The 13758-nt window shown below is 37.7% G+C and overlaps 1 protein-coding gene across 1 annotated transcript; it reads left to right on the forward strand.

Moving 5' to 3' along the window:
* The first annotated feature begins 9771 nt into the window (after positions 1-9771).
* On the forward strand, positions 9772-10573 carry LOC108302873 (nucleophosmin-like). The gene has a single exon (XM_037737805.1). The coding sequence runs from the start codon at positions 9775-9777 to the stop codon at positions 10261-10263; it is 489 nt and encodes a 162-aa protein (XP_037593733.1). The 5' UTR covers positions 9772-9774; the 3' UTR covers positions 10264-10573.
* The last annotated feature ends 3185 nt before the right edge of the window (positions 10574-13758 follow it).

The raw sequence follows: 13758 nt of genomic DNA on the forward strand, positions 1-13758 counted from the left end.
ATGCGTATAAAGTAGTAAGCAAAAAGTCTATCATGATGGCTATACCTCTTAAATGTACAGTAAACTGTGAGTGTCACTGACTGTACCTAGCACTGGGTAAGTTGTGGAAGGAGGAAAGCTGCTTCTGTTCAGGCAGTCCCCAAAGCATCTGGAGGCTGCATTGTGACTGACACGTATTCTTCTCCACATAACAGACCACACTCCCTCAGGTTTCTAATTTTTATTCCTTTCTTGGATTGCAGCTTGAAATGTTTCCTTGGTGGGTTTAGAGTACCTCTGTGGCATCTGTCAACTGTCTGCAGTTCTGTTACTGACCGGATTCGCTCTCCTGTTGTCTTCTGGGCAGTACTCACCTGGCATACAGCTACAAAGAATGTGGCATTTCACTTTATCCCAGGAGCAGGACCTGATGGGGTTAAGAATATACAAAATGAGAGTGGAAAGTGCAGGCGACCTAGAATTAGACAATAGAGAAAGTGTTAGCGCACTGCGCAAGGGTTAGAAAGATTTTAAATTATGAAAAATAATGAACAATTAATAGCCATCAGCACAATAATTATAGTTGTGGTTTAGCAGATACGTATGGCTTGGAGAATAATAAGAATAAGCTAAAATATTGAGAGTTTTCTATGTGCCAGGTATTCTTCTAAGCCCCAAACATTACATACATTATTAATTTAAGCATATAAACAAAATATCTGTGAGGTGTTATTTTTATTCTCACCACAATACTATTTCCTTAATAGCATATTCTGACAATATGTTCCCAAGTAAATTGAACACCTGATAACCCTTATCAAAACACAATCAAGAAACATAATCTTTCATTGCGACTCAAACAAAAGTATATTTTATTCTTTAGAAAATTTTGGCTATTGGCTAAGTGTTTTTTAGAAAGATTTAGACATATTTACATGCTTCTTTGGATTTCAGATAAATGAATATGAAGCATTGTGAAATAAACAATAGGCTGATATTCCTACGCTACTGCTAAATAAGCCATCTTGGGCAAGTCTCTGTCCCCTAGGGCCTCAGTTCCCTTACTGGCCTATTCCCTAAGTGAGGTTCCAGCTGCATGAAACTACAACTATAAAATTACTTAAGTGAACAATCAATGCTTTACAAAATCTTACAAAACGATTTTCAAACCTAGCATGTATAAGCCTTTTTTCCCCCATTCTATTTTTTTGCATTTTCACAAGATCTCAGTTAAATTTTCACCATGAATATACAACACTTGGCAGTTGGTAACAGATGAAGCAATAGTACCTTTTACTGAAAATCACGATTGTGGTTCAGAATAAAAATGGCCTGGGCATGCTGATTTCTCTGAGTAAGGAGTTGATATTTTTTACTTTAAAGAAGTTGCGCTAGCCTCAAAAAAGATTGAGACAGATGGCAAATTTTGCAAATAGGTCACACTAAACAGAAAACAGCAGTGTGATTTAATAGAATAATTTCAGAAAACTGTCTTCTAAAAAGATGCGTAAACGTAGGTGCCTACCCCTTCATTCTTTCAGCCTTGATTATTAACCATTATCAGATCATGTTAAACAAAATCAAGTTAGCAATGTTTACCAGATAGCAGTTGGAAGTCATCACTTAACGTTTTTGCTATTATTTGAACATACAGACACACTAATACATTTTTACGATGATCTCAGTCCATTTTGTGTTGCTATAAAGAAATACCCGAGACTGGGTAACTTAATAAAAAAAATTACTTGGCTCATTTTTCTGATGTCTTGAACAGTTCAGGATTGGACACCTGCATCTGGTGAGGGCCTCAGCTTCCTTTCACTCATGGTGGAAAGTGAAAGGGAGTTGGTGGGTGCAGAGGTCGCAGGGTGACAGAGGAAGCAAGAGTAAGACAGGGGAGGTGCACATCTTTTTTTAACAAGTAGCTCCCCAGAGAACTGGTAAGAGTGAGAATTCACTCACTGTGCCCCCTACCATGGAAGGCATTAGTCTATTCATGAGCAATCCATCTCCCCTCAGGACCCACTTCAATATCAAATCTCAACACGAGGTTTGGCAGAGACAGAAAACCCGTATCCAAACTATAGCAAAAATGTTTGTCAATCTATAATCTCAACCTGTTTTCTTCCTGTAAATTATCTACACATTATAAGGGTGACTGAGAGTATGCACACAGTATTAATGAATGTCATCAAATATCATGTGCAAGATACTTAGGGGGAATCTATATTACTAGGACAAAAGAGTAAAGGATCTCATTTAAAAATTTATCTGTGCTATAAGGAATTTTATTTATCTTTAAATTAATCTTGGTAGAAGCATTATAGCAGTTATTTTCCAACTGATGCATTGTACCTCATTTAATTTTTCGTGTCTCAGTCAGGTATGTCATTATTGAAAACCCCACATGAAAGACGCATGTCTGCTGGCATGCTGTCACAGAGGACAGCCAAGCCAGTGCTTAGTTGTGAATATGGTTGCTCTGCTCTGGTGGCTTGGCCTTCTTGAACTGCTGTGCTCCCTTTACAGAATCATCGATTGCTCTAGGGGCTGAGTCAATGAAGAGATGCAGCCCTGTCCAGAGACACCCTTCAGTGACCCTCTGAGCGGCAGCCAAGTTCATGTTCACACGTGTTCACTCTTTAGAGTCTCTAAAAATTCTATTTGTATTACTTGAAGTTTCCTCCATTTAACCAGGTATAATCCTCATGTGAGAAAATGAGGGCAGAGGTGATGGATACTGAAAAAATATTTTAATCTCTCTCTTTATCAGAAAGAAAAGTATCAATTTTTCATACAGAAAGTTGGAGAATCCAGACCAATGAGAATTACTTTTATAACCATAATGAAGAAATATAATTAGATGATAATATGAAGAACAATTCAAGCAGGTTAATTAAGTATAAAACGAGTTTCCAAACAGCTCTGTTTTTAACTTTTATGCCAGTAATAATGAATCCTGTGATTATACTTTGTGTATATACAAATTTCATTTTATTGTTGTAAAGACTTCCTTGAGATAGATTGTCATTTATATTTTTTTCTTAAATAGGAAAACGTCTTTTAAAATTGTATTGATTGCATAGTAGAGCAATGACTCAATTTTATTTTTGAAAAGAAGATGAGATATTCATTCAGCATAATATAATGCGCGATTTGGACATGTTGTGTGATTTGGACATGTTGCGTGATTTGGACATGTTTTCTCTTATTCTTGGGTTAATCAAAGTGTGGGCTATTTTTATGGCTTTCCCTACTAACAAAGCAAATCTCTAGCAGAAAAAAAAATAATTTACAACCAGTTTCTCTTACTACTCCACAACATGTTTGTACTGTGGTATAATTTATTTCACCTATTTAAATGAATGGCTTCATGATCCTAGCTGACGTTTTTCAAAAAATCATTGCATGAATCAGATGACCGCATTTAACATGAAAAAAAATGAATTGTCTGACTTTTAAAATATATATGTATTTTCTATCATAAGTCACTCAAAAAATTGCACTTAACCAACTTTTTAATTAAAAGACTGATTTTTTTGAAGTTAGGCTCTTGCTACTTAATTGGGGAAAGAGGCTCTAACTAGCAGAATCAGCTGAGGGGCTGTCTTCATCTCATTAGTCACCGCTTAGCTGGGAAGTACAGTTGTAATGTTAAGAAATGCAGGTGAGGGGAAGTAGAAGACTTTATTTCATGTAGACTATAGTTATAAATCATATGGATTATCATCGGTATCATATAGCTTTGGGGTATCATTAATTTGGGGTTCAAAAGTAGTATTGAAATGAGTAGCTTCCTAAACGTGTATTAAAATAGCAGTGCACCCTTGACTGAACAATTACTTCAACAAAGTCCATGCATTCACTCTTTATTCATATAGTGCCTACTGTGTGTTCACATAACAGTGAATTCTTTGAACTTGCCCCAGATCTTCAAGAAGCATCACTTCTCATTGTTCTGTTCTTATTTCTCTTCTTGTTTTACATTCTTGGGTGATATCCTCATCCCATATGACCTTAAGAAGGATCTCTGTGGTGATGGTTAATCATGAATAAGCAAGATGCTTGATCCTAGGTGTGAGATGTTTGATTAGCAGAGAGATTCAAAGAGATATATTGACTTTAATCCTTATTTTGGAAAACAAGTGTGTCATAATTTGTCTGTAACAAAGCCCATATATCTCAGTGGGACAAAATGACATATACTTCATCTCATGCTCCTGGGTCTGCAGGTCAGTGGGGCGGCTCTGCTGCTTTGTGCAGCTGGTTGGCAGGTCAGTTTGGGCAACTCACTTTCCTGAGTACTTATTCAGGAGCCAAAGGGATGATGGCAAAACAAGAGAAACTTGTCTCATGAAGAGGTTGAAAGTACATGAGAGCAAGTGTCCACCAAGCAGACATATTTCAAGGCTCTGCTAGTGTCATCTCCAAACATCTCTTTGACCAATGTAAGTCACAAGACTGAGCTCAAAATAAAAATGGAGGAGTTCTTTTGTCCCTCATGGTGTGGTAGGGGTGCATGGAAACATTTTAAAACAATAAGCTAATCCCCTACCATACAAGGAAGGATGAGAATTAATGAGCATGTGTCTAACTGGAGACAATAGCAAAAGAATAATATAACTAAACTTAATGAAGCAGATGCAAGGGGAGATAAAGATAAGAGCATATGTTTATGACATAGAATACTGAGACATAATTGAGATGACCAACAAAGCCAAAAGCTGATTTTCAATAACATTAAATATAGTCAAATAAATAACTAATTTGATTATGAAGTCGAAAGGTAGAAAGGATAGACAGACAGAGAGAGAGAAGATGAGAATTCACTTAGTTTTCCACTGCTATAGTCCTGTTTAAAGTGTGTGTGTTTGGTGGGGGTGTGTATATAGGATATGGGGGACATTTAGACATTTTTTTGCTTTGTTTGTAATACTGACAATGCAGTAAAAGATTTATTTGTTTTACTTTTCCAGAATCTGGTTGTATTATAGCTGCTAGACCCCACAGAGTGTCTAGTTTGTCATATTTCTGAAAACTAAAGCCTCTAACACTTCACAAATCCCAGAATGTATTTGACTGATTCAGGAATGGGCCCTGGAGGTTGAGGGATTAAATCTTCCCTTTGCTTGCTTTAGTTGTGGCACAGAAAGAACCCTGAGAAGGAATGCAGCCTTTACCTGAGAGAGCTCACTGGAAAAGAAAAAAAAAAAAACCACTGTCTTTGTACTGTTACAGCAAACAGAGCACTTGGGGTGAGGATGTGTGGGCTAATAGGGCCCAGGTGCTACCCTTATGATGACATAGGACATACAAGGCGCAGGCAAGCACCTCCTTCTTAGGGGACATGGGACTGTTCCTTCAAAGCTGCCTCCTCTAATAGTGATCCTGAGGTCAATGGCTTTGCACATTTGGCAGATAATACTCCAGGCTATCTATCGTGTTTTCATAGGCACCATAAAGGGGTGGGTTGCAGTAACAAATATTTTATTTTCTATCTTGCATTCTCTCCTGAGTGAGAAAACATTTTAAACAGGAGAAGGTGAGCATCCCCAATATCTAAAATACCTGGTTGAGCTTGACAATGACATATCACCCATAAAAGCTGCAGGGGTGTGGCAAACTCAGAACTGTAGAAAAAATAAGCAGGTGTGCGTGTGCACACATAACTGTATGTTATGACTACAAGTTTGGCAAAAATGTACTCCCAGTTATATGCTAGGGTTTAAAGTATAAAAATGAAAAAAGTTAGATGAAGAGGGAGGTGAAGGAAAATGTTGGATGCAGAGAGAATGACACAGGACATACTTAAGGGCTCTGAAGCAGGAATATACATGTTAATTTCTAAAAGAAATTAGCATAACAGGAAGCACGACTACAAAGTTGGGCAGAAGCCATTTTCTGGGGTCACTGAGACTTTTTAAGAAGTTTTCATACTCCATCCTGCTATTGCCAGCTCCATCTTCTCTTGAGACAGCTTCTTGCTGTGTCCCTCCAGGATAGAGTGCAGTCGCATGATCAAAACTCACTGCATCCTCAAACTCCTGGGCTCCAGAGATTTTCCTTTCTCAGCTTCCTGCGTGGCAGGACATAGGTGTACACCACCACACCCAGTTGATTAAAATTGTGGTTTTTTTTTGTAGAGATGGAGTCTCGCTATGTCACCCAGGCTGGTTTTAAACTTCCAGGCTGGTTTTAAATTTCCAGACTCAAGCAATCCTCCAGCCTCAACCTCCCAAAGCTCTAAGATTACAGATGTGAGTCTCTGTGCTCAGCCACCAGTTCCTTTTTTTTTTAAACTCAGAGGATGGGTTTTACTAGATTCAACAAGTAGACATTGTATACCTTGCAAATGTAATTGGGGGTACCTGGCATGGGCACAGGTTATTCTGCATAGAATTACATTTTTGACTGTTCATTTTTATTAAAGAGAATTCACTTGTCACATAAGTAGCAAGAAAGAGGTTTACTTTTGGACACCCACAGCCCTTGGATTTTCAATAAATGGGAAGAAGGGAAAGTTCAGCATTGTTAGTGTGTCCTTGTTCTCTGCGCATGAAGACCCTCACCTTCCACATGGAGGAGAAGTCTTCATGGGGGCATGGATGATAGCCTACTCAATGTCCCTTTTTTCAGCAATGCCTGTCACCTACTCATGCTCTTATTTTTTTTTTTCTGTTTTTGTCTTTAAAATATATATTTTTCCCTGGCTTCATAATCATGTAAATTGTATGATCCTGGTCCTTATTTCCAGACCTTTTTCTAATTACTTTTTATGTTTTTAATTCTTAATGCAAATTTAAAATAGTTTAGCTTTGTATTTTAACTATTCATTCTTCTCAATCTATGCATACATCTTTGGCTTTCTTTTTTGATTTAAAACTTTTTGCCTTTGACTTCTTTTAAACAAACGTTTACACTTTTGTGCTACTAATTCGATTCTGTATCTTGATATGGGTTGGTTATTTCCCACCCAAATCTCACCTTGAATTGAATTGTAATAATCCCCACATGTCAAGGGCAGGGCCAGGTGGAGAATACTGAATCATAGGGGCAGTTTCCCCCATAGTGTTCTCATGGTAGTGAATAAGTCTCATGAGATCTGATGGTTTTATAAATGGGAGTTCCCCTGCACAAGCTCTGTTTCCTGCCATGCAAGACATGATTTTGCTCCTCATTCACCTTCTACCTTGATTGTGAGCCTTCCCCAGCCATGTGGAGCTGTTCGTCCATTAAACCTCTCTCCTTTTCAAATTACACAGTCTCAGGTATGTCTTTATTAGCAGCATGAGAACAGACTAATACACAGCTCCAGTATCACAATTCCCCTTGATTTTTCTCTTTTGTTCTTCTCATTATTTTAAAAAGGTTATTTTTCTCTTATTGCTGCCTGTCATGTTCCTCACCAGCCCTCACATAAGCATATCAGAATTATATTTTCCTTATATTCTGATATGCTTATGTAAAATTATATTTTCCTTATATTCTTTCTCTTTTATTCCTTATATTCAAAAATTATATTTTCCTTATATTCTGATATACTTATGTAAGGGCTGGTGAGGGACATAACTGTAATGGTGGGAGGCAGGGACACAGATTAGAACATATGCAGATGAGAGTGCATCTTTTCTCCCCACACAACACCTTGGACCCTTCCCCAATGTATCCATCCCCCTCAGAGGGAGTCTTTCTGTCTCTGATTAAAAAACAAAAACAAAACAAAATAAAACATGACCATAACTGAGAAGACTTAAGAATGTCATAGTTAAAACTTAGGTTTATGATATTTTGTGCAAAGATAATCAATGGTAAAACTTCTTTAGGTTTATGATGATATTTTCTATATATGGCATATTAACTAAAACGAATAATATTTCCTCCAGGTCTCTCATATGATTCTAATGTGTTATTTCCTCCAGGTTCTTATTCTTAGAACATATGTTAAGAGTTGAGTATTTTCACATCTGTGAAATCCAATATATGAAACCATTGGTTTTGGGAAATACCTTTCTATCTTTCTACTACTATGTCTTTAGTCAGAAGGAAATAGACTGATGGACCATACAAGGGGATAATTATTAGTGTAATGACTTTAGGATAGTCATGCTAAGAAATCCACTGAATTTAAACCCACTGAATTTAAATTGGCAGGAGGTATAGAAAAATGTATATGAAATCTTTTGTTATCACTTTTATATTAGCCTTCTGATAATATGCATATACATACACATACACATGTGTACATATATATGTATTTGACCCCTGAACAACATGGATTTGAACTGCATGGATCACTTATGCATGATTTTTTCCAATAAAAGTTAGACAGAGTGTGCCTGCCTCTCCTGTTTCTCCTTCTTCTTCCTCCACTTCTTCCTCTGCTACGTCTGAGACAGCAAGAGCAACCTCTCCTCTTCCTTTTCCTCCTTGGCCTACTCAAAATCAAGATGATGAGAATGAAGACCTTCACGATGATCCACTTCTGCGTAGTGACTAGGAAGTATATTTTCTTTTCCTTATGATTTTCTTAATAACATTTTCTTTTCTCATGTTCCTTTATTATAAGCATACAGTATACTTTATGTGCATATATATATATATATATATATATATATCACAATATGTGTTAATTGACTCTAGATCCTATTGGTAGGCTTCCAGTCAGAAGTAGGCTATTGCTGGTTAATTTGTGGGGAAGCCAAAAGTCATATGTTAATTTTCAACTTTGCAAAGTGGGTAGGCACCCTGCATCATTCAAGTGTCAACTCTATTTCTGGGAAGCTCAGAAAAAGATTCTTTTTTTATATTACACTGTTGGTTTTCTTTTCTTGTTGTAATATTTTGAGATACTAGCCAGTATAAAATTTATCTCAAATAAGATTGATTGTTAAAAATGTGTTTACTAGGTCATCGCTGTAGGAGCTTTTTAACTTAGAGGATCTACACTGGGCAACCAAGGACTCTTGAAAATATCAGAGTATATGTTGAAAGGGCAATGATATGGCTTGGCTGTGTCTCCATCCAAATCCCATCTTGAATTGTAGTTCCCATAATCACCACGTGTGATGGGAAGGACCTGGTGGGAGGTAATTGAATCATGGGGGCAGTTTCTACCATGCTATTCTCATGATAGTAAGTTCTCAGAAGATCTGAGGATTTTATAAGGAGCTTTTCATTTTGCTTGGCTCTCATTCTAGTCTCTCCTGCTGCCATGTGAAGATGTGTTTGCTTTCCCTTCTGCTATGACTGTAAGTTTCCTGAGGCCTCCTCAGCCCTATGAAACTGTGAGCCAATTAAACCTCTTGCCTTTATAAATTACCAGTCTTGGGTATTTCCTTATAGCAGCATGAGAATGGTCAAATACAGGCAGTATGCTTGATCTTTATACTATGAGACTTGGCCCTACTGGGGAAATATTCTGGGATTAAGGCTAAATGATAGGATCTTACTTTATGGAAAGAATATCATTTCCTTCTTTTGTGTAAATGTACAGAAGCCATCTTAAATTATCTCTGGAAAAAGTACATATAAATGGACAAGTAAATAATAAATATCCAGCAGTTAGTCTTAATTCTATGGTGTCCATTTTTATACCAAGAAATGCCCTTTTGTGGAATCTATGTTGCCAATAGTAACATTTATCTTAAGTCACATGGGTAGCTATAAACAAATTATTTAAGAAAAATATGTGTAGTTGAAGCAGTTAGTAATCATTTTAAGGGGGTAAATTTGGAGTTGAGAAAGAAAGCCAAATGGGGAAGCAGAACTGCAAATTTCTGCCATACAGCAGAGGAGATGAAAATGAAACACTGTCTCTTAAGAATGTCTGGAAAGCGGTCTGCCCCTGGAGGTGGTAGCAAGGTTCCACAGAAAAAAGTAAAACTTGCTGCTGATGAAGATGATGATGATGAAGATGATGATGATGATGATGATGATGATTTCGATGATGAGGAAACTGAAGAAAAAGTGCCAGTGAAGAAATCTATACGCGATACTCCAGCCAAAAATGCACAAAAGTCAAATCAGAATGGAAAAGACTCAAAACCATCATCAACACCAAGATCAAAAGGACAAGAATCCTTCAAAAAACAGGAAAAAACTCCTAAAACACCAAAAGGACCTAGTTCTGTAGAAGACATTAAAGCAAAAATGCAAGCAAGTATAGAAAAAGGTGGTTCTCTTCCCAAAGTGGAAGCCAAGTTCATCAATTATGTGAAGAATTGCTTCCGGATGACTGACCAGGAGGCTATTCAAGATCTCTGGCAGTGGAGGAAGTCTCTTTAAGAAAACAGTTTAAACAATTTGTTAAAAATTTTCCGTCTTATTTCATTTCTGTAACAGTTGATATCTGGCTGTCCTTTTATAATGCAGAGTGAGAATTTTCCCTACCGTGTTTGATAAATGTTGTCCAGATACCATTGCCAAGAATGTGTTGTCCAAAATGCCTGTAGTTTTTAAAGATGGAACTCCACCCTTTGCTTGGTTTTAAGTATGTATGGAATGTTATGATAGGACACAGTAGTGGTGGTCAGACATGGAAATGGTGGGGAGACAAAAATATACATGTGAAATAAAACTCAGTATTTTAATAAAAAAAAAAAAAAAGAAAAAGAAAATGAAACACTGTCAAAATGTTCCCAGGCCTTGGGGAAGAAGTTCAGTCATGGGGCATGTTAGCAGATATGGAATGGGGTCTTGGCCAATCTAGCTTAAACAGTAAATATTCGTTATCTGTGTGAAGCTAAGTTTTCAAAACTCTGACTCAGAAGAGTGGTGAAGCAAAAACACTTACTTGATTTAGAGATTCCCTTTTTTTAAAAATTATACTAGGCTAAACTAATACATTTAACCTCAATTGTTTTTATGTTAAACATGCAGGTGGCTCTAACTGAAGCTGAAACAGCATAGATATCAAGAATAAATATACACCGGCTTAAAAATACAAAGCATAACTTTTTAATAAAAAATAGTAAAATGTGTTTGCATTTGAATTAAGTCAAAGAATGGAAAGTTGCACTTTCTGTTAACGTTTGACCTGTCAAAGAAGAATAAAACAATTCACTGATTCATTTTGTTACAGTTCTTTCACTTTATAAAAAGTGAATGAATTAGCTATTGTTCTCTTTGGTTAGAGGCTTTGATTAGTTCATATGTTTACTGTTTGTGTGATTAACCTATTCATATTTAATAATTATTTTCACCACTGAGAATTTGTTAGCATTTATGTTACTATACCAAATTAAATTTATTTTCATTCCCTTTGTACATAATGCTTCTCCACATAGACCCTTGGTAAAATTAAATTTGATTTGATGGTAACACAATTGGTAGCAAAATTCCAGAAATATGTAAAAGTATTTTATTAAATTATGTGAATAATTGAAGCCCATTTTTTCTGGATCAAAAATTATAATTTATGAAATACCATCAATATATATGATATTGTATAAAATATGTGTGTCTCCCTTACTCACGGCCTAGAATTTGTAACACTTTTTGTTTTTTTCCAATCTGGTTAGTAAGAAGTGTCATCTCCTTGTCATTTTAGCACTTCCTAGACCCTTTATGAGGTGGCCTATAGATTCATATAGCAACTTCTAATTTTGTAACATTATGGCTAACTTATTTTACCCCTTTTCAGGTTTGTATTTTTTTATTTACAAATGATCTTTAAAAAATATGTCAATATGACAAATATTTATTGTGTGTCTACTGTGTGCCAGGCATTGTTTAAAGCCTACTAGATATACATCAGGAAATTGCACAGACAAAACATCAGTGTCTTAATAAACTTAATTCCAATGCTGTGAAGCAGAGAGAGATAACATATAATAATAATGAATATCCATGGTACTAAGTAGGAGAGCAGACAAGGAAAAAGAGCTTGAAGAAGCTGGGGGAGGCAATGTTTCTTGCCATTTTTTTATGGGTTACTCAGTAATAGCCTCCCTTGGGTGTCACTTAATGGAAGACTTGTAGGAGTGATTCATGAGGTAGTTGTTGGGGACAGTTTCTCAGATGGGGCAAATGCCCAGTGCAAAACTCAGGAATGACTGTGTTTCTGGCACATTCAACATATGTGAGGAGGTCAACATGGTGAAACTCATGGGATAATGGAAAAGATGTAGGTGATGAAGTCCAAGAGGCAACAGAGGGACCAAATCCCACTAGACAGGGCAAGGCATTGCGGCAACTTTGTTTTTTATTGTTGGAGGACGGAGAGTCTTATGGATTTTGAGCAGAGGAATGTTATAATCTGACTTTTCTTTTTCTATTCTGATTGCTATGCCGAGAAAACTCTAGAGGGCCAGAGAGGAAACAGAAAGTCCAGTCATGGAATGACATGACAATCCAAGGCACAGTTGTTGGTTTGTTTGAGGGTGGTTGTGTTAGTCTGTTCTCACTCTGCTAATAAAGACATACCTGAGACTGAATCATTTATAAAGGAAAGAGATCTAATTGACTCACAGTTCCACATGGCTGGGGAGGCCTCACAATCGTGGTGGAAAATGAAGGGGAAGCAAGTCACGTCTTACATGGCAGCAGGCAAGAGAGCTTGTGCGGTGGAACCATCACATCTTGTGAGACTCCTTCACTACCATAAAAACAGTATGGGCGACCTGCCCCCGTGATTCAATTATCTCCACCTGGCCCCACCCTTGACATGTGGGGATTATTATAATTCAAGGCGAGATTTGGGTGGAGATACAGACAAACCATATCAGTGGTACTAGTGGCAGTCTTGAGAAATGGTAATAATCTATATGTATTTTGAAGGAAGAGCTTTCATGCTGCAGAATGGTCCTAAGGGGCTGACCCAGTTTCCCCTTCCTTCTTGCTTTTAGATCTCAAGAATAACTATAGAAAATGCTGGGAATGTAACATCCTGAGATAGTGAGGGAATGGGCAGGATAACCCAGGCTCTGTTCCAGATCCTCCCCTCCAAAACAGGAAATCTTTCAGTGCTTTAGGCCAGGGCCCCATGTGGCCATCACTATGTAAAACCCAGTTAGGTTGCTTTCTCTGTTCTTTCAGCCACAGTGCTTGAGAAGTCTCCCCGTTGGGACTCCATCTGCCCCAGGCACTTTTCCTGAGTTTTTGGGGACCGCTTTCTATATGCTAGGCTTCTGTTGTCCCTTGCTGCCTATGTTTCAGTAATAAACTGGCTGTGTGTGGGCATTCAGCCTCACCAGACTCTGAAAAGCAGGTAACCAGTGCACCATGGCACTGCTTCACAAAATTGGCACAGTGAGGATGGTCCAGTCTGACCTATGGCTTATTGGGGAAGTGGTGGGGGTGGGGTGGGGGGCAATACTTTCCTCCCAAGTAGCTAGCCAAGGGTGCAAATGTTAGTCTGGGGAAGAAGAAATTACACGTCGGACATCGAATTCCCATCCAATGGACCAAGTCTACATGTCTTGCAGAGAGAAAGGAATGTGGAAATAGGGGAGTGCAATGAATAGTTCCCTGACTGTTGGGCACCTATGTGATTGCTCACTTCTGAGGCTGGAAAGCTCAGAAGGAGGTGCCCAGATGTGTGCTTCAGGCCTCCTTAGAAAGGGAGATGCACTATCTACAGTATGGATATGGAGAAAGGCTATAGAAGTCCTGCATGGTTTGGTTTGTGTGCTTGATGAAAAGATGTTGCAACTCTAAGGATCTCAGGTGGAATGGTAGGGATAGGAATGGGGCCCCATTCTCTGAGTCTTCGTTGGAAACTATAGGAAACAGATGCTCAGTGCTGCAATGAAAATTCAGCACTGAGACAAAGGATCTCTC

Source organism: Cebus imitator, unplaced genomic scaffold (assembly GCF_001604975.1).
Source record: "Cebus imitator isolate Cc_AM_T3 unplaced genomic scaffold, Cebus_imitator-1.0 Scaffold42, whole genome shotgun sequence".
Taxonomy (NCBI): domain Eukaryota; kingdom Metazoa; phylum Chordata; class Mammalia; order Primates; family Cebidae; genus Cebus; species Cebus imitator.